Source organism: Protomyctophum parallelum (genome assembly GCF_964188405.1).
Source record: "Protomyctophum parallelum genome assembly, chromosome: 15".
Classification (NCBI taxonomy): domain Eukaryota; kingdom Metazoa; phylum Chordata; class Actinopteri; order Myctophiformes; family Myctophidae; genus Protomyctophum; species Protomyctophum parallelum.
Window position 1 is genome coordinate 25,356,764 of NC_139710.1, and position 22,416 is coordinate 25,379,179.

Here is a 22,416-nt window from a genome sequence, read left to right on the forward strand (position 1 = left end):
GAATCATCGTCACGCTTCTTCAGGGACTTACAAACCAGGGATGGAGAGTACATTTTACTCAAGTACACTGTGCTTAAGGTGCAATGTTGAGGTCGGCCTACTAAGTCCAGAGTATTGCACTTTACACTCCACTGCAATTATTTTAAAACGTTCTACAAAGTTACTTCGTAGTTGAACAGCCAATGTGCTATTTTCTAAATATTGTGGGGGAAAAAAACTAAAACAAAAAACAGCAGAGTCCTATATTATATATTTTGATGCCAATACTTTTGTACTTTTACTCAAGTAGAAACATTGGACAATGAGTACATACAGTACGTATGGAGCATTGAACCAGCAACCATCTGACCGCAGGTCCATTTTTTGTTCCATTTTTCCACTCTCAGCATTACAGTGCAAGGATACTGGTAAAGGTTTGGGTTGTGTACTGTAGTTACAACCGAATGTGTTCCCAGAACAGGTTTAAGTGGTTATGGATACTGGTAGATTTTAGAACCGCGGTTATACTAGTAATATTCTATGATAGGAATGTTGCTGTTTTATTACCTTGGGGCCTGGACTGCCTCAACTGAACAGGATCTGAAGGTTCGGAGAGCACTAGCCTGGAAAGCCTTCCACGGGATGAGGAGAGTGTGGAAATCAGACATGGGAGAAGACCTTAAGAGTCGGCTGTTCACAGCTACTGTGGAGTCAGTACTGCTGTATGGGGCCGAGACATGGACCCTCACAGTGGAGTCAGTACTGCTGTATGGGGCCGAGACATGGACCCTCACAGTGGAGTCAGTACTGCTGTATGGGGCCGAGACATGGACCCTCCCTGGAGGGAGTCTACAGAAGAATGCTATGAATGGCACTAGGTGTCACATGGACGGACCGCATCAGAAATGTGGACCTCTATGGGGACCTACCACGGGTCACGGACAAAGTCAGAGAGAGAAGGATGAGGCTGGCAGGGCACTGCGTCAGGCACCCAGAACTTGAGGCAAGTAAATTTACCCTATGGGAGCCAACCACAGGGCAAAGCCATGAGGGGAAAGAAGTGTACCACCTATGTAGACGTGCTGCGGCGCGACAGCTTAGCTGACAACACTGCAGAGCTCAAGAACCTGATGTTGGATAGGAAGTTTTGGAGGGCAGGAATCCCGAGTTGGTGTTGGCTAGACCTCACTCTCGCAGCAACTAACTATAGATCTAGGCTATGATCAGTGTTGGACAAGATACACAGGAAGAGTAATACATTCCTAGTTACTTTACATTTCATGGTATCAACATTAACTACTTACATTAAAAGTAATTTTGTCCTACTCAACCCAACCTCTCCCACCGACCCGTCATGACTTTGAGAGAGGGCGTAAAGTAAACAAAATAAGCTTGTATATTTGTCCTTTTCCCCCAAGTGACAATTAACCTATACTATGGAGTATAAATGATAGACGTCAAAAACAAATCACACTTTAACCTATAGTAACTCAAAGTTACTTGGATTAATAACTGTAATATGATTACAGTTTTGGCAACTGTAATATGTTACACCATGGGTCTTCAACAGGGTGTCCTACTAGGGACCCCTAGGAGGTTATCAGAGTTACCGCAGGGGGGGGGGGGGCGCCAAATCTTTGTGTGACAGGAACAAGGCCACTCAACACGTGTCGCAAAACGAGCTAGTGGATCCGATATTGTCCGTGTGGTATTGAGGGTTCAAATGTTTAAATGTCTGAGAAAACACAATGTTGTACAGTACAATGTATCTAGTGGGGGTCCCATAGGCGCCAGGGGGGGGGGGGGGGGTCAGAAGGGTCTGAATGTCCCCGAGCTATTGTGGGATGACTGGCCTATTTATTTATTTTTTCCCAACTGGCGCTGCATGCTTGCCTCTTGCTGCAATGACAATTCTGGCCATAGTAGTCTAGTCTACGTCTCATCAAGGTGTCAGACAAGCTAATACACAACAATTCATCGATCTTTCTTTCGATCCCCCCAAACAGACAATATTGTCCCACCACTTTTTACGTCCCGACGGCGCCACTGGGGCCTTCTTCAGCTGTCTCTCACTTAGGGGTCATGGTCTGAAAAACGCTGAAGACCCCTGTGTTACACTGCTAGTCATCGAGGGACAGATAATACTATTACAGTAATATATTACTAGAAGGTCACATTTCGTTTGACAATAAGGAGATCAGAATGACAACTCGTTGGTTATGATTATGGTTATTATCAGCAGATTTATTGATTTCGTACATAAATCACATGCACTGTAAATTCTCTGTAAAAATGTTTCTATTTGATTCTTTTTTTTATCACAGATAATAAAATGAAAAGGAAAACAAAATCATGAATCACGCCTTTGAATAGACAACAATACACACACACACACACACACACACACACACACACACACACACACACACACACACACACACACACACACACACACACACACACAACAGTCATAAATAGCTAAGCGCAGATCTACAACCATCGCAGCACATTTTGAGCTTGTAGAGCTGCTGTTTTTGCTCCTTTTGTGTGACACTGCATGTAGCATGACAAAGTAGGGCATTCGTTTATGAAAAGAAAAATATAAAAGTTAAAATATGGAGATAAGTTTCTGCCTTATAGTGACAAAATCGTAACATACGTGGATGAATGGAAGACATACAGTATAATTATGATACATCCTCACCATACAGTAACATTAAATCCATGGGATGGATAACAATATGCGTGGACATTCTGAAGGAAAGGTGTGGGGATAAATGCTCGTTGAAAAATGCACTTTTTTCACAGAGTTGCAAAGTATGACTTGTTAAGAGTTCTTCTGTGAGATTTTGATGGTGACAGCCTTGACTTCGGTGTACTCCTGCAGAGCATACTCCCCCCTTAACACACACACACACACACACACACACACACACACACACACACACACACACACACACACACACACACACACACACACACACACACACACACACACACACACACATTCACCATGGACACATTTCAAACATTTTAAATGATTTTCAAAGATAAAAAAGAATAATACATTCTAAAGTTGTGAGTAAAGCAGCTATACAAGCTCACAATGTATCGTAAATTGACACATTGTGAGCTTGTAGATTGGATATATTTTCTGTGAAGGAGGTTTAGTCTAAATGGTTATGACCGTACACACACATACTGTATATAGCAGACTTAGTGAAATAGAGTGAATAACAATCGCCCTCTTTGCCCTTTATTTATTTATTTTCTTTGCTTAGTTTTTAGCCTTTTAATCCAGTTATCCTCTTAATAGTTGTAAAGCCACTTTGAGTACCGCTACATCAATTGGATGTATGATTATTATTATCATGAACAATATTTTGACTCACAGTTCCCTGCCGTTGCCAGACATCTTGAATCCACCAAAAGGACACTGAGCGCTCATAGCGTTGTAGCAGTTCACCCTGTAATAGAGCAGCACATCACTGGCTGACAAATACATCCTATATTACCACATTCAACATACAGTATTATGCTGGCATGCATATCTTTGGGCAAATTGGGCATGTTAAAAGATGATTTTTTTTCTTCAAAGATTGCATGAATATACTGTCGCCGTCGTAAATCTACAACACGTTGCATCGTGACTTAAGCTGCACCTATAAGCTTGTAGATCAACTATTTCCGCTATTCATTTATTGTACGATATTTCTTCAATTATTAAATGGGTCAGCGATTTATTTGTATATTTAAGTTCTGTGTCATATCTGCCCTGTGCAATTTGTGATTACGGAGCCAAAGGCAAGTGCAAATTGTAACGTTCCAATGTTCAATGCAAAAAGAAAAGGAAAAAAATTGTTAATTGCAATTACTAGCCCTTACCCGTTGTGAAATATTTGCAGCGGGGGGTACTGCACCCTGGGTGCGTTTTCACATTTTTAATTAACTAATAAATTCATTATTCATTTATAATTTGTTAAATTGGAAAAAGGGGAGCGATTGGTGCAGGCAGTGAGGAGCTATGGCAGTCACAGTGACACACATTCAGACAGACAAGACAGACATTGTCAGAATTATAGTATGATGATGATGATGATTATAGTATGATTTGTGTGACAATATTAATCGTCAACTCAAAACAAAGCCCTGTGCGTACCAGACCATGCCGGCCTGCAGGGCAGAGGCCACAGTGAGGGCCTTGTCCATGTCTTTGGTGAACAGGCCTGCTGCCAGGCCATAGTGGGTGTTGTTGGCTCTCTGGATCACCTCCTGGACACTGCTGAAGCGCATGATCTGCTGCACTGGACCGAAGATCTGACGCGCGCACACACACACACACACGCACACACACACACACACGCATGCGCACGCGCGAGAGGAGAGCAACTGAGACATGATGCTATTTTGGGAATGCGACATTGGCAGAAAACAATTGTCGAAAACAATTGTCGTGCTAAATCCAGTAGTGCACTGTTTCCCTAACCGTTTGTGGTAGTTTTTTTTGCCAGTCAGTTGGCTTTCCCGCATAACTTCCGGGTACGATGATGATGCCACGTGCATACCATCTATATGTTCATTAGTTTGCGTCATATTTCTCTTTTGGGTTATATATACTCTCTGGTGTGTGTGTGCGTGCAGTAGCTATATACCTCCTCCTTGGCAATGCGCATGTCATCGGTGACATTGGAGAAGACGGTGGGTTGGATGTAGAGTCCCCGCTGTCCCCAAGCGGCGCCTCCACACTCCAGCCTGGCTCCCTCTCTCTCCCCACTGTGGATCAGCTCCATGATCTTATCAAACTGCTTCCGGTCGATCTGGAGGCCGCATGGAGGAGAACGGTCACTCGCACGGTCACTCGCACGTTGATCCACATGCCGACAAAACAATGTCCAGTTCTGGGATCCGTGTTGATTACGTCAAAAGACTAAATCAAAATGTAAGCGTGTCAAAATCAACACTGGTCTGGATTATTGCAGACGAGGCTTCAGCCCGGGCCGGGGGCCTGAACCTCCGGGGGGGCGCCCCGACTCCCCCGCTGGTCTGCTTGTGCGTCTGCAGCCAAAGGAGCTAAAGCAAGACGCCAGAAATACAGTGCAGTACAGTACATTTACTTCAGCACTGTACTTTTACTAGTATTTGAGTGAGTATCTCCAATTTCCAGTACTTTTACTTCTAATCCAAATATTGTATTTTCACTCCACTATATTTAGGGCCTATTTGAAAACTTTAGTTTACAAGTTACTTTGTAGATTGTTGATTATTTCTTTCTTTAATATATTTTTAATCCCACGATTTTGTAACCCATTTTTCACCCCGGTGTCAATCATCTAATGTGATCCTGGGCTCTACACATCCTCCGCCAATCTGAGGAGAGCAACGGACTGAACTCATGCTTCCTTCATGCTTGAGTGTCCAAGTTGCTCCTTTACACCTGACAGGGGGGAGTTTCCCTGGTTGGACGTAGCGCGTGGAAGGAACACGTTATTCCAACCAGTTCCTTTCCCCTCCATCAGGCGCCCCGGCTGGCCAGGGGGAGGCAGTTTAGTGACCAGGATTACTGCATGTTTTTTGTGAGGGTACCTACCCTAGGGGACACGGGGAGAACATGCAAACTCCACACAGAAAGGCCCTTTCGCCAATCCCGCCTTCGGGTATGGGCACTGATGACGCGGAGGAGGCAACACGCCGCCAGCGCCCACGATCTGCAAGCTCACAAGGCGTGGCATCAAGATTTGTATACATTTGACAACTTGAAATGGGACATTCTGCACATTGAATATACTTTTACTTTTGTTTTACTTACTTTTATTTTTACTCAAGAACATTTTGAATTCCGGACTTTTACTTACACAGTATTTCTATACTGCAGTATTGATACTTTTACCTATAAGTAATAATAATAATAAACTTTATTTATATAGCACCTTTCATACATAAATGTAGCTCAAAATGCTTTACAGAGCAGAGAAGATAATAAAAACAAAAGCAAAATAAAACAGTATTAAAACATGCAAGCAGTTAAAACAATAGGACAATAACGCAGTGTCAAATCCGGAGAAGGCAGTGGTACAAAGATAAGAACAGATAAAATAAGGCAACGACATTTAAAAATAGTAATTAAAAAAAAAAAAAAAAAAAAAAAAAAAAAAGATCACTTAAAAGCTATGTTGTAGAGGTGGGTCTTGAGCTGAGCTTTAAAAATGTCTACAGAGGCTGCCTGACGAAGGTACATTGGGAGCTTGTTCCATGCCGACGGCCCGTAGAAGCAAAAAGCTGCTTCCCCGTATTGATACCTATAAGTAAAACATTTTGAGTACTGTTTCCACCACTTGGTGTATTATGGTCATTAACCCATTCTGAACGGGAACCCCTTTTGGTGTTTTAACTAAGTATTATGTATACTTTAGCTATTGAAAAATAGCAGATCTACAAGCTCATAGCGCACCACCGAGCTTATAGGTCTGCTATTTTTGAAAAATCCAGAAAATGCGGCACAGATCTTTGAATATATATTCTTTCAGTAGACTTTTTCTTCATTTAATCGTACCTGAGGGCCCTGGTCCACTCCTGGCTGCAGCGGGTCTCCCAGGACCTTGGACAGGGCCTTTTCTACACTGAGACGCACAAAGTCCTGGTAGATGGACTCCTCCACGAACACCCTGGACCCGGCCAAGCAGCACTGACCCTGGTTGAAGAACAGACCGCTGTGGGCCTGCTCCACTGCATGCTCTACTGTGGAGAGCACACACAGTATATACGCACCATGGGCATGAAAGAAAGGGACAGACGGACAACAGACCCCCACACAGACACATATACACAGATATTTGTGGGGTTTCCAGTTCTGGACAACCGACTGATTAAAACGACTTTGACAAGTCTGCACATCAGTCCTTCAGGTCCTTGGCCGTACAATCGCAGAGTTTGAAGTTGATCGGTCGGAAGGCTCTCACAATATGCGGGGTTAACACCGTCAGAAGCACGCACGCACGCGCACACACACACACACACACACACACACACACACACACACACACACACACACACACACACACACACACACACAGACAGTGTACTCACAGTCACAGTCAGCAAACACAATGTTGGGGTTCTTGCCACCCAGCTCTAGTGTGACTCTCTTTAGGTTGGTTTCACCTGCAGCCTTCTGGATGAGTTTCCCAACCTGGCAACCCCCGTGACACACACACAGCCCTGTTACACTAATGGAACAACCTGGCAACCCACGACATATAGGGCCCTATTATTTGACGTGGCATAGTATGCCTTGTTATTAGGCTTTTGTTTTTACAAAGAAATGTAATAGTGAAAATAGACGACCTACAGTGCTGTGAGCTCAGCTATTTTCACTATTCTAAAATGTTTTCCAAAACAAGTAAAAATACCTAATCACATAGTCTAAGAAAAATAAAAGCTGTTTATTTCTGAATGCTCTATAGGATGTAGTGTTTAGTTGAGGATATACTGACAGCAGTTGATCCAGTGAAGGCTACTTTGTCGATGTCCATGTGGTGAGCAATAGCGCACCCTGCTGTCTGACCGTAGCCTGGCACCACGTTCACCACGCCTGGAGGAAAACCAGCCTGAGCCCAAAGCATACGGGCTATAGTCATTGAAAATCACCATATTTTCATATGGTCTGCAAATGATTCCCATAATGTACTATAGTTTATTGTGTGTTTTGTGCCAGTATAGTTGGAATCCTCAGGGACCCCACAATTCCATTGATGCCATGATAGGCCCATCTTGCGATTCTGTGATTCATTGCGATTTTATAAATGCTTCACTTGTGTTTACTGTCATAAAAACACACTAAATCTATAATACTATATGAATAATTAATCCAAATAAGTATCAATAATAATAATAATAATGAATTGATTCATGAAAGAATCCAGACAGAAGAATCCATGGCAAAAAGAATCACAATCTTTTTCACTCACCTATAATTTGTGTATGTGCGTGTGGTATACATGTGTGCGTGTGTGTACTTGCGTGAGTGTGTGTGCCTACCTCTTTTATGAGCGCTGCCATGTGCAGAGCAGACAGCGGCGTCTGCTCAGCAGGCTTGATGACCACGGTGTTGCCACAGCACAGCGCCGGGCCCATTTTCCAGGCAAACATCATCACCGGGAAATTCCACTGCAGATTAAAGTGTGCACGTGGGCTCATTTTAATTATTTTAATAAGCTCTGGGCATTCGTTCATCTGCCTTATGCCTGTGCTCGCATGCATTACTTAAGTAAAAGAGTGTACTCTGCTACAAGTCCCGTATTCAAAATGTAAGTGAGTTAAAGTACAAAAGTATTGGCATCAATTAAAACATACTTAAAGTACGAAAAGTAAAAGTATGCAGTGTGCAAGAATGTCTCATTTCAGAAGTTCAAAATGTATTAGAAAAAAATTATCACACAAAAAAAAAAGTGTGCTTGTAGATCTGCTTTTTTCAAATGGATGAAATATATATAGGGCTGAAGTGGTTAGAATGTTTTGTCTCCGATATGAAGTGGAGTAGTAAAAGTATTTGTAAATACTGAAGAAAAGTAAAAGATACCTCAAAGTTTTACTTAAGTACACTTGAACCTAGGGGCAAGAACCTAAAAAGCTAACCAAATGCTTTGTTAAAAAGGAAAGTCTTTAGTCCTCTCTTAAAAGCATCAACAGACATATACTTAGATACTTTGCATCACCACTCATTGTCCTAATTTCTCTCTTCAGCTTTTTTCACTCACAGGGATGATCTGGCCACACACTCCAATGGGCTCGTGACGTGTGTAGGTGAAATATTCTCCATCTGAAAGACAAAACAAACAGATCTGCAACCTTGTCAACTCTCACATGACATGATGAGGAGAATCCATAGTACCTCTGCTTTTGATACCCCCCCCCTCTGGACATTAAAATGTCTGGTGAGTAAATGTTTCATGCCTGCTGCTTCCAGTCAGACTCAAATCTTCGTGTTGTGAGCTTGTATCGATCGGCTATTTGAACAAATTGTCCATCGTACATAGAGGTATAAGGCAATGGTTCTTAAAGTGGGACCCCTCAGTGTTCTTTGAGGGGGTGTCCAAAATGGACGCTTACAAGTCTGTAACTCTGACATAATGTCACTCAATTTCAATTAAATTCAATTCAATGGGCTTTATTGGCATGAGAAAACATAATATATTTATGTGTACATTGCCAAAGCAATGGGGATGGGGATGTTTCTTTTTTAAAGTTTTTTAATGATTTTACAACAAAGAATACAAAATTCACATGACTTACACAAAAGAAAAAGACAAGAAAAAACAAACAAAAAACAAAACACAACTAGCAGTCAAAAAACAAAAAAAAGAAAACATGGATAACACCCCTCCATCAATCACATGTAGGACATTTCTGTTGGGATGGGCTGTCAATGGGAAATTGCATCTAGTTACCATCTTGCTGGCAAGATTACCGCGGTCTGCATAATAATAATAATAATAATAATAATAATAATAATAATAATAATAATAATAATAATAATAATTATGGTCAATGGGGATAAAATAAAAATTTAATTTATATTTTCCAAGCAGAAATTTCAGTAAACCAAAGGACAATTACACGATCAATGGGGATGTCTCTCACCTACGGGGATGGTTTTGCCGTGGATCTTGTCTGCCCAGCCACCATAATACCTCAGGGTTTTGATGGTTGCCATTAGGTCTACAAAATAAGCCATGACGAACACCTTCCCTGAGTCCAAAGCCTCCAAGGTCTAAGAAACATTCAAAAGAAAAGCATCATCGTCATCATCATTATCATCAACATTATTACCAGTGCTTTATTATGATTTAAAAAGAACAAGAAATGTCACACCCGTGTGAAGTGAGGGGCGCCTCTTATCATCGTGATGTAACATGTCGCAGAGACACATATGACAGAAATTCTCCATTCATTGTCAATAGGGATTTAAGATTTGTGTAGGACAAGAATTGCCGATTGGCTTGTCTACATATGAGTCATGACGTAGGTTTTCCATTCATTGTCAATGGCATTTAATGTTTGTGTTAGGACAAAGATTTACACTATAGCTGAATAAAAGAAGCAATAAGAAATTGAACGGAGGTGTGTGCGCGTGCATGCGTTACAACACACCCGCCGTAACTGCCGTATGTTTGTATGCGTGTGTGTGTGTGTGTGTGTGTGTGTGTGTGTGTGTGTGTGTGTGTGTGTGTGTGCGCGCGCGTGCGTGCGTGCGTGTGCGTGTGTGTTTCTCACAGCCAGTATCAGCTGGTCTCTCTCCACCAGGTCAGCCAGTCTGTAGAGCAGATGACCTCGCTCCGAGGCGTCCATGGTTCGCCATGGAGACCCCATCTGGAAGGCGGCTCTCGCACTCCGCACCGCCTTGTCTACATCCTCCTACAACACACACGCACACACACACACACACACACACACAAACACACACACACAGAGTATGCCTAATAAATATGGTTAGGATTCGGAATGCACTGTTTATTATTCTATAACAAGTGTAAGGAAAACATACTGGAGCTGGACAACTTCTGAAATATATATGTATTTTTTTAAATGTAGTTAAAGAAAATGGGATATTTACTCGAGCCGTGACCCATGAAAATTGTCCCGTGACCCACAAATGTTAGGGAACCAGTGGTCTAGACTAGAGGAGCAATAGATCTAGTATACTTACAGCGTCAGCCTCCTCTACTTCACACAGCAGCTCCTCGGTAGCAGGGTTATACACAGCAATCCTTCTGCCACTGCACGACTCATGCCACTCATTGTTGATGAACAGCTGAAACACAACACAGGTAGGTATGCCTCATTATTGCATAGCACACAAACACAGTGGTTCTCAACCTGTGGGCCGGGCGATCACTGTGAATTGGGCCTCCAATCATTTGGCAAATTTTAATGATAAATATAGCATTTAATACATGTGTTTTTTTTAATGTGATACCAATAGGAACTTAAAGTATACTACGTTTGTGTTAAGCGGTTAAGATGGTTGGGCTGCATACACATGTTCACATGTTGAAATATACATTCTAATCAACTGAGAAACTATTGAAGGACCGTCTACCTCATCTCTGTGTGTCTGCGTCTGTGCACGTGTGTGCGTGTGTGGTGTGCATGTGTGTGATTATCTGCGTGTGGAGACTGGTTTGTGGAGACTGGTTTGTAGTTTCATCACCTGCAACTCTTCAGCAATCTAGCCTCTAAAGCCCTGCTCTGCTTGACAGATTCTATATGCTCTCTGTCTACAACCTGCTGCCTGCCAGCTCTGTTCTTGGTTTCCCAAACAGTTGTTTGCTCGGCTGGCATTACAACCTGCCTATTCAGCCTGACACAACCCAAACCTCTACCATAAGTGTCCTTTTACTTTAAGGATAAATATCGTTATATTAGATTCGGTTCTGTTATTGAAAAAAACATGATAACTCCACTCTCTAGTATCCAAAGCAGATCAAGTCCTCGACACACGGTGCAATTCTTCAACGTTCTCAGTCTGATTAAATGAAATACAGCCAGACTACCTACAATCAATGTAATCTAAAATCATTCTGCTTGAGGAGATGCATCTGCATGCTGTAAAGCAGCCAGATTAAAAGGGTAAATCCAGGTTAATCGCTTTCAACATTAACAGGCCGATAAAGGCCCCGTAAACATTTTACCATCTTCCCCTCTTGCCGGGAACTGTCTTTCATGTAGTTAATGCCCGCCGTCTATTCGGCTATCCCCTGAACATGCTAGCAATTACACACCAAAGGCCCAAATGATCCCTCTCTACTTTGGAGACAAATGTTACTAATATTAAACTGCTAACATCAGTGGTACACGTTTTCATAAAGGACGTGTGGACGGATTTACAACCGGTCGAGGAGCCCCAGATTTCTTAAATTTTTGTTTACTGTGGCCCCTGCTGCTGCCATGAACCCCCACTTAACTGTTATCCTATATGGAGATTGTACACTATAGAGCCTGACGACCATACAGTATATTGGCTTTTTTATGTCGACACCGGTACAAATCTTATAAGACATTCTTGAGTTCTGAAATTTCAGTAACCTGCCGGACATCTCGCGATGTAAGGCACTTAATAACAAAAAATAACCAAATATATAAAAATGAGCTCTTTAGCTTTAGAAAACGTGTAGTTTAGGGCTAGGTAGCGGAATGTGTGACCACCAATCGGCATTGTGTGTGTCGACGCTACCTTGGTGTACTGGATGGGTAGGTCAGGGATGGGCGTGGGGAGGCCCTGGTCCTGTGGGCCATCAGCTGCATGCTGCGGCGTGTGGTTCTGGTTCTGGCTGGACGCCTGGTGGCCCATCACGTGGCCGTTCCCAGACTGCTTCTGTGGCCTGTTGGTCTGCTGCTGCATGTCAGCCTGCTCTTCCTCTGCAACACACACAAACGCAACATGTGTATTTGAAAAATAAATTGATGGCCGAATGTAAATGAAAAATGCAGCAGCAATTTGAGATAGAGACATTGTGAGGATGTTTGGACGCAGGCGTCAAATGTATTTTTTGCCACGGACGTGTAAACAGTGGACAATAATATTACGAGAAACACAAAGAGCTAGCCCTGAATGACCATAACAGGTCTGTAACTCCAGTACAAATGGACGAGCAATTTGTACACATATTAAGAACCACTATACTATAGAGCGTCGCAGTCCCGCCCCCTTTTCTGACGACGCCAGGCCCAGGAAATAGTATCCAATGCATTTTTCCCATAGACATTTCAAAACGTATTTATTTAAAGACCTTATAAGCGTCGGACAAAGCCAACCCTTGTCGTGACAAATCATGACAACAAACACAATATTTTGGACCAAACAAATAATTACAAAGAAGAAAAACAACAAAAAAGTGTTGTAACTTTGCCATTTTCTTCTTCTTTCTAATTATCATTTCAGCCCGAAAGATTGTGTTCGTTGTCATGATTTGTCACGACAAGAGTTGGCTTTGTCCGCGGCGTAAACGTCTTTAAATACTTTCTGAAAAGTCTATGAGGAAAATGAACAGGGATTTATTTTCCGGGTCTCTCGAGGGGGCGGGACTGCAACGCTCTATAGTGCACCAGAGCTCTTCAGAGTAAAATATCAGTGTCATACATATTCTGAAGAAAACCTGGAGACTTAACATTCAGTAATTGGGTCTATGATCAGAATAGAACATTATAAGTGTGTGAAAAAAAAAAAGAAGATATAAAATGTTATGTGAGTGAGAATGGTTTAACAACACTTCAACTTTGATTGTAGCAGTGTAAAACAGCTACAAACACTTTTGCTTCACTTTGCATGTTCATGTCGCTGGTTTCCACTTAAGTGCGTAACAGTGGCGCACATTGAAAATGTCAGGCTATTTTCAGTGTGTGACACCTTGAGCTTAATATAGGGTTATGAAATACCAAAGAAAATGTGACGTCCTCACAAGTGGCTCTACTCTGGACTGTATTCGTGTGAGAGCGTGTAACCGTGTGCATATAGGATGAAATTTGGAGGGCATAGCAGGTCGTGTCAAATGAGGTGCTGGCATCGCTTGGTGGGCTAACGCCGTGGGGTCAGGGGGTCAGCACTGGCACCGTAAAGTCGGGCTGGCGCAGCGCAGCCACTCTAAGCTGTTGGAGTGGGCAGCGGGCTGCGCTCATTAATTAAGGCCAGAGCATTGGCGTCATTTTGGGTCTCAGGGTAGGACAATTTCTACCCCCTAGTGTTAACATTTAACCCGAAATTCTGTTTGCAGATTTATCAGATTCGAGATCAACGCTGAATGCATCTCAATTCACGCATATATATATATATATATATATATATATATATATATATATATATATATATATATATATATCGTTGTTGTAGGGCAGAAACCTCTTATACTCATACCTTCATTGTACAGATATTCTACTGTTAGACGGATGTTAGGGTCTTAACTTGCTTATGATCCTTGATGACTATTTCTATGTATCTAATGTAAATTAGCATGTGTTGTTCTTGCTTACTGTAAATCACTCTGGATTAAGAGCGTTTGCTAAATGCCTATATTGTAAATTGTCTTATCTCCGTGCATTTTTTAACTGTTTTACTTTTGTAACGCCCCTACTTGATCATACTACAACTACAGCATCACATGAAAGCATCAAAAGCGCGGCGAAGCAACACGTTTTGATCTTGTCGATCTGCTACTTTTGCCACTTTTGAATTTTAATCCTGAAAAGTAACAGTTTCGGACATAATGCGGTTTCCACCAGACAGACATATGTGCTTTCTTGTCTTGCAAGTTGCAACCATACATTTATTAAACCACTTCCAACTTGTTTTGGGCATGGCATTATAAACAGGATTAAATGTGTAGTTGAAGGACAACTTCACTCATTTTCCACCCATTGTCATAACCGGTCCTCACAAATGCTGATAAAATGGTTTCTGTCTACTGTTTCGGAGGAGGGCTGTGGACAGTTCAGAAACCCGCCTACCAGTTGCACTTTATTACGAGATATGACTAGTAATTAATATACCAGCACTTTTGTATTTTGTATTATTTTTAAGATGCCTAAGGACCGAAACGTACGTTACCTTAATAAAAGTAAAACTAATGTACAGAGCAGATACTATGTGGGCGTATCTTTCATATTATTATTGATGTCTATGGCCTACGCACCTGTTCATACGCCTTATTTCTGTATGCGAAAGCTTTTTTCTACAGTATTTATCTCAAGGAAAGTTGTCTAAAGCCCTAACCACACCAAAGGGCCGAGGAGGTTTTAGCGTTGTCACAGCGGTGTGATATGTCCTGTTGCATGTTGACGCACGTCATCCCAAGTTGTCCCAAGTGATTCAACGCATGGAATTCAATGGCCCAAAACACACCAAAGGGTCACCATGCAAGTCCTTGCAACCGTTTGGACCCAAGAAGTTGCATGGTGACCCTTTGGTGTGGTCAGGGCTTAACACCACATGGCCTGACAGCTTCATGTCCATTTAAACTGTACAGTTTAGCAACAACAGGTTAGAAGAATTCTGATTATTGTTATTTGTTCAATTGTTTTCTTTCTATAAATGATTGCCTTGAATGCCCCATTTGTTGATTTAATCTGTTTCAATAGTGCTATCCTAAAACAAGACATTGAATTCATTATTTACTTAAAAATGCTAAATTCGATTTACAGTACAAAGCGTGTAGATAATAATTAGCCTTTCATATCAATTCATCTCGCAGTACTCAAATGCTTCAATGAGTCTTTATTATTTTAATCTCATATTTTAACAAAGTGAAAACAGCTTAATTTCACAAATGTGGGTTCACAATATCATTACGCGTTTACAATGGTTCTTGTCAAGGACCCCCACATTAATATGTATGGCTGCACGGACCTCCTCTTAAATGTTTAAATGTTCATGCGTTGTGAACTTGTACATTGGTTATTTTCGAATAACCAAACACTAAAATACTGTTTAGGTGTTTAAACTGTCATTTCTTGGGGATCCACTGGGACCCCTTCTAGGAGCCCAGGACCCCACTTCATTCATACATTCATTCATTCATTCACATTATTAGCCTAGTCGTGTAGACCAAAAGAGCTCATTTCCATCTGTAGTCCCGGAGCAGGTTGTCAAAGAGAACCTGTGCATTACAGAATTTAGAGAAACAAAATACTTGTATTGTGAAACAAGCATCTCTCACCTGCGGCTGAGGTAGCGCTGGTCTCCAGTCCAATCACAGGCATGGTTCCTTCCGTCTCACAGCTGGTCCATTCGCCCCTCTCACTCACACTCTCTCTCTCTCTCTCTCTCTCTCTCTCTCCCTGCCTCGCTCTGGGGTTTCGATGGAGGGAAACCGAAAAGCGCCTCCTTTTATAGCTCCACTCCGTCCTCTAAAAGTCCCACTTCTCTACAGAAGTGTTGTGTAGGACGTATACACACTTGTTGTGTAATGTGTCTTTCTTTTTTTTCACGTGATAGACACTTCTTCCTGTCTTATCTCTTATCACCTTTCCATCAATCCAGCACCCGTTTCATGCCCCAAAAAGGGGAAAAGAAAACAACTGCAGGATAGCCTAATTGGGAAGATGTTTGCTTTGATAAGGGCCCCCCTGCTGCGTCGCTGTCTCCCGGGAACAATGCGATCGCATAACTGTGTCTGGTGCGCCTGTATTTTGATCTTGGGCTGTCTGGAAAGAGCCCTTTTGAGAATTATCCCTTAGGACAACATAACCTCCGTAATTAACCCTCGTTAAACGATGAAAGGGCACCGCGTAAACCACATTTTGGGGAGGAAAGGGCAGTGAAAACAGGCCTGTCGTGCAGCCTCTCTCCTCGTTTGTGTCTAATAGTAGGATTTGCATTGGATCGCAGTCTATAGCTGGCAGAATGCTAGTGTCATTGGTGTTGGATTTAACGAGTTTGAAATGTTTTACCACCGAAACCAGGGGTATACCCGAAATGTACAGTAGGCTACGATTCATTGTGATCTACCATCACAAAGGGGAAGGGTGTGCAGGTAGACCACATGACATACCCCTAAAATGTATGCTTTCAAAATAAAAAATAAAACTATGTTTGGCCACTTGAAGGTGACTTGATTGATTGACATCAAAAAGGGCCAGCTCAAACCCACAATGCAATACTTCAAGAGTCTTGCACATACCTCAAACGTCAGTAGCATTGCAAACTTATATACAAACAAAACCGCCTACCAATTTTCACTTCCCCCCTCAAAGTCTGACATAACAGTTCCTATATATGTGTCTTAAACGGCAACGCATGTCGGGAGCCACGGGTGAGTCTTAACTAGCCACACGTGTGTCGGACTGTTGCATGTTGGACTCTCTCTTAGTACGCCGGACCTACGTAATGTGCCCCAACGACACACACACACACACACCAAATATGTCTGATCTACAGCAACCAATCTACAAGCTCGCGACCCGGCGCAGTGTTGTGAGCCTGTACTGCAGATATATGTTTTTTTTTGTGAATGTCCCCCCCCAAGAATAGGGGATGCTTGGGTTCGAGTCAAGTAAGGATATGCCCAAATTACTAAATTGATGGGTTGACACATCACTCTTTGAAAATGTTTTATGAATACGAGCTTGAACATCTGCTATATTTATACATGTTATATTGGTTGGAAGGCTTGTTAGATCTGATCTCACCATGTTTACCAAGTTAGAGCCACTCAGAGGGCAATGGCCATTTAGGACCTTTTAGGTCATACGGGAGCGGTGCCCATTGGGCACTGGCCTACTTGGAACGATGCATGGTATTATGTTTGTGTCCCTTTCATGCCCATATATGGAGTTCTTTGTCAGGCATGCCCAACCTTTATTTAACCAGTAAAAACCATGAGACTAAAGTGTAAACTGGCCAAGAGAAGAGGCAAAATAAGTAACACAGCAGTAACAATAAACACAATATAGCAATAAGAGCAAGCAATGAAATTGGCTAATATTTGCTAATATCTTGCTAATGATAATTTGCCAATGAACGTCAATGCAGCATGAAACAAGGGGTCAAGTGTGTTCAGAGCTGAGGAACTAGCTAAACGGTAGACGGTATCGCCATAATCGAGCTGCATGCGACAATATGGAGTCTATGCAGATGTCGGAATATATTTGCGATGTGAAGAACAGGCCGGCTCCATATAGCGTCATGGGCAGGGGCCCTGTCCAGGGGCCCTGTCCAGAGGCCTTTGGTGGCGGTTCTGGACCACTGTGGGTCCGACCGACTTGACACCAGGCACTGCAAGCCCTGTGGGGGTGTGGAACGTGTGTGTAGAATTTGAAGTCGGTGGGGCGAATGGTTCTCTATCTCTAGTTACATGCATTACAGACGTACACACGTACAGACGTATACGTGTGCATTTATAGGACAGGACCTCATTATTGCATTATTAGGCCACAGACCCTCATAACCCCCTCGGCGTGTTGCCCTACTCACAGTGCGTATTGCGCGTATAGGTATATGGCGACGGCACTGGGTGGGATCATAATATCATGACACTGGGGGCGCTGGGGGAATCAAACCGGGAACCTTATCCACTGCCGCCCCTATACTACTTTGCATCATGTGACTCGGTAATAATACACACACCATTTAAATCAAGATGTCTCACAATTATTATGATTAAAATGATATAGCATTTCTACCTCACTGGGTCCATGCAGGGTGGTGTGTGTGCGTGTGTGTGCGCGCGTGTGTGTGTGTGTGTGTGTGTGTGTGTGTGTGTGTGTGTGTGTTTGTGTGTGTGTGTGTGTGTGTGTGTGTGTGTGTGTGTGTGTGTGTGTGTGTGTGTGTGTGTGTGTGTGCGCGCACTAATGATGTGCCGGTGCTGGCCGGCTGCCGGGGCCTGGGAGATCCACACGAACCGACGGGTCAAAGGAGCTGTTACTGGGCCTGACAACTACAGGGTGTCCCACAGTTGAGTCTGAACCAAAACGACGGCTCGACAGAGAGAGACAGAGACAGAGACAGAGAGAGAGAGAGAGAGAGAGAGAGAGAGAGAGAGAGAGAGAGAGAGAGAGAGAGAGAGAGAGAGCTATCAGATATTCGATGTGTTGCACTGCAATGTCGATCACATGGACCCTATAGCGTCCCTATTCTCGGGGCAAACATTCTGAATAAAACAGCTCTGAACGTGTTGTGAGCTTTGCTGAGCTTGTACAGTACTATTTTCGCTGAATGATTTGGAAAAGGATATAGACCTATTTAGTGTAGACCCTGCAGGTCAACAAAGTATATGTCGCTGTCGGGCAAAATGAACGACAGCTACTTGATCATTATTCAGTGTCACACAAAAAGTATCAAGTGCATGTAGAGACGCGTTCCGAGCTTGTCGATCTGCTACTTTTGCTGTTTTTGGACATACTATTATTAAGGTTTCCACCCGACAGAGTCATCATATCACACACAGGGGCTCTTTTTTTTAATGTTTGCTTATGCTGCGCTTTAGCTTTGGTCTTTATATGTTTCTTAGATGGGCATGATGTTTTATGTTCTACCCAAGTGACTGAGGGGAGCAGTTCTGCGAGTACCAATAAATAACCATTGATAGTCACATTGTTATCGGAGAAAATTATCTGGATTATTTTGAGACCGATTCGATGGCATTTTCATGGCCGATTCCGATGTGCTACCGATTATATCGTGCATCTCTAATAAACATTTAAGTATTTCAAAAAAATAGATCTACAAGCTCACTATGTGACTCAATCAGTATTTTCAACAAATGGTATAAAACACGTCTCAACTGGAGAAATGTTTTTTAATCATAATCTGAATCGGCTGAGTAGGCTAACGATCAATTATCAAGTTTTCAATAATTATAGTGTAGGAAAAAGTAGCCTACAATAAATAATTGTATCTGCAATGTAGTGGACTGAAATAGGCCCAAATGCACTTGAGTAAATCTATTTAGTTAAAAATAGTTTCCACCACTGGTGTGTGGTTGGGAGTAGTCTTGGGTCAAGGCTAGATTTAGTATTTTATCGATTATGATGTCATATTATGCAAATATCAAAATCGATCAAATACATCTCCATCCAAGGCTAGGTTGGGAGAGTTGTCTGATCCACACTCCGGGGCAGAATGTGGCGCTAATGCACCAACAAGCTGGATGCTAAGAACCGGCTAGCCGCAATTTGTAACTCTAGATTTTGTTTTAAATGGGATGAATCTAGAGTTGCAATACCCTCCATTGACTCCCCATTCATCCAATTTGCTTTTGCGATGTGCTTGTATTAAATTATGTTAAACTCACCAACATTGCAGCTGTAGGGCAAGCTTGAATTATCCTCTTTCAATCTGCCAAGCGTTTGTTTCATAAAAATCCACCGTAGAATGTTATGAGCTACTTTCTGTCAAAAAATTCTCTGCAGGTGTTTCAGTGTTGCAGTGTTGGAGTGGTCGCACTGCTGCCTCCTGCATTATGTGCAAATACGAAACAGGTGGTACGCAGGGCCGTTCAGTGACTTTGAGTGCTTATAGGTTTGCTTTAGCCTGGTGTGAAGGCTCATTCGAATCCCCTAATGCATATCAAAGAACCGCAAAAACGGGGGTTTCACAGGGGCCTCTGGTCCCTGGAACAACATATTTTCAGATGGGGGTCGGTGGCGAAATACATATATTATTGGGGGTCCTTGACATGGAAAAGGTTGAGCACCACTGACATAGAAACATGAGGTTTTTTCAGAAAACTGTCAGGATTTAGAAGGCATTTGTAGAATCGTCCTTGGGTCTAAATGGGTTACTACTGTATATACTGTAGGCCTATATTTATTAACCCACACTCGAGTGTTATTCAATTTAATTCACTTGCACAATGTTTTCATATTGGCCTACATTTACCTTGCCAACATCACTCCGCCTCTGACATTTAATTTAATAATATTTGGACTGCTGGACAGCTGACAGTAGGCTCTCTTCACCCTTAAAAACAATTATCTGCGAATGGTTTTACTACTGCCACATGTGGATGGTGTGTGTATAGGCTAAAGAGGCTTTAGGGAAACAGGTTTGCTTCTAATAGGGGATTCACACTATGGTCCCGGGTGCGCACTAGGGACCAAGTACTTGGCAGATGTTGTGGTAGTGTGAATGATGCGTACCGTTCCCGGGAGCGGATCGCCAACCGTCCCCGGGACCGCATGGGGGGAGGGTCTCTGGACCGTTGAAGTGTATTCAGATACGGATCGTTCCAATGTGAATGCATGCAGTCGACGAGCCAAGCGTCAACAAAAAAAAACACAGCCTCTGCACGATGCGTAACACCAGCGCATTTCTCAACGCCGCCCTTCTCCTGTTGAATCTGCTTATACGCGCAGCACCGCGCTGATCTTATTCTGCGGACTACACGTGGCTCTTGGGCTTTGCTTGGCACAGTTTCCAAAGTAAAACAAAATAATAATAATGCTAAAGTAGAATCCATAGCAAACTAATACACTGGAGCACAGAACTGACTGACACAGTGAATAGCAGGCAGGCTGACAGTGAAGTAGTATAACGGCAAAAAGCCAAAGAGGCAATGCAATTCAGTGTGTCTGGATTTATTTGAGACAATGTCGCACAGTTGATGGTCAGTGTCCGTGCGCACCAGCCATCAAGCACACCGTCATCAAGAGGATTAAAGTGTGTTATGCAAGTGTACCCGGGTGCGCTGTTGAATCTCGGGCAATGTGAATCATGGCCATCGGGGACCAGGCAACCGTATTCGGAAACGGTTCCAATGAAACGGATTCAGTCCGTCTCAGTGTGAATCCCCTATCAATGTATTCATGCAGGAGGCCTTTTACGGGCCCAATGAGGACAGGTATGGCTGTGCTCTAGTCCAGTGGTTCCCAAACTTTTTCGTATCGAGCACCCCCACATCAACATGTATTAGGCCACGGACCCCCATTTGAAAACATGTGCCAGTGACTCCGATAAGGGAGGATTTTTATGGCTCAAGCAGTGATTTTCACACGCATTAGGCTACGGACCCCCGATTTAATGGCATTTCTACCTCTGGTACCCAAATTTATATTGTAAAACCACTGTTAATTTAACTCTGAGAGTGTACAAATGGAACCATTTGTACACTCTCAGAAAATTCATCCATTTGGTTCCAAATTATCATTTAGCTGGGGACCCCCTGGAACTCCCTCAGGTACCCCTGGGGGTCCCCGGACCCCACTTTGGGAACCACTGCTCTAGTCTAGGTTGTCTATTTCTATGTTGTTGTGTTTGACAGTTTCCCAAAAAAGGACACAGGCTTCTGTGTGCGCCCTAGAGGGGTGTGGTCTAGAGGGGTGTGTAGAGCTACGTGCAACACAAAATGTCTTTGGGAAACCCAGCCAATGACATTTACCCTACAAAACATGAACAAAAAGAAAACAGATAATAGGACATTACACATACAGTAAGGATGGATATAGTGATGCTCTTTTAACCCATTTAGGCCTGACGTTGAAATTTAAAAAGAATCTTCTAAATCAGTTTTCTGAAAAACCTCATGTTTCTATATCAGTGGTTCTCACAGGGTTAAACCCCATGTTTCCATATCTGTGGTTCTCACAGGGTTAAACCTCATGTTTCTATATCAGTGGTTCTCACAGGGTTAAACCTCATTTTTCTATGTCAGTGGTTCTCACAGGGTTAAACCTCATGTTTCTATATCAGTGGTTCTCACAGGGTTAAACCTCATGTTTCTATATCAGTGGTTCTCACAGGGTTAAACCTCATGTTTCTATATCAGTGGTTCTCACAGGGTTAAACCCCATGTTTCTATATCAGTGGTTCTCACAGGGTTAAAACCCATGTTTCTATATCAGTGGTTCTCACAGGGTTAAACCCTCATGTTTCTATATCAGTGGTTCTCACAGGGTTAAACCTCATGTTTCTATATCAGTGGTTCTCACAGGGTTAAACCCTCATGTTTCTAT

The 22,416-nt window shown here is 42.7% G+C and overlaps 1 protein-coding gene across 1 annotated transcript; it reads right to left on the minus strand.

Moving 5' to 3' along the window:
- Window positions 1–2,489: 2,489 nt before the first annotated feature.
- LOC310871998 (aldehyde dehydrogenase 1A1-like) lies at window positions 2,490–15,800 on the minus strand. Its single transcript, XM_083783649.1, has 14 exons — window positions 15,684–15,800; window positions 12,209–12,393; window positions 10,682–10,786; window positions 10,249–10,389; window positions 9,616–9,745; window positions 8,733–8,794; window positions 8,014–8,142; window positions 7,470–7,583; window positions 7,063–7,165; window positions 6,530–6,714; window positions 4,632–4,796; window positions 4,139–4,296; window positions 3,372–3,446; window positions 2,490–2,879 (listed from the first exon to the last, which is right to left on the minus strand). The coding sequence occupies exons 1-14, from the start codon at window positions 15,724–15,726 to the stop codon at window positions 2,807–2,809; spliced, it is 1,668 nt and encodes a 555-aa protein (XP_083639775.1). The 5' UTR covers window positions 15,727–15,800; the 3' UTR covers window positions 2,490–2,806.
- Window positions 15,801–22,416: the final 6,616 nt, after the last annotated feature.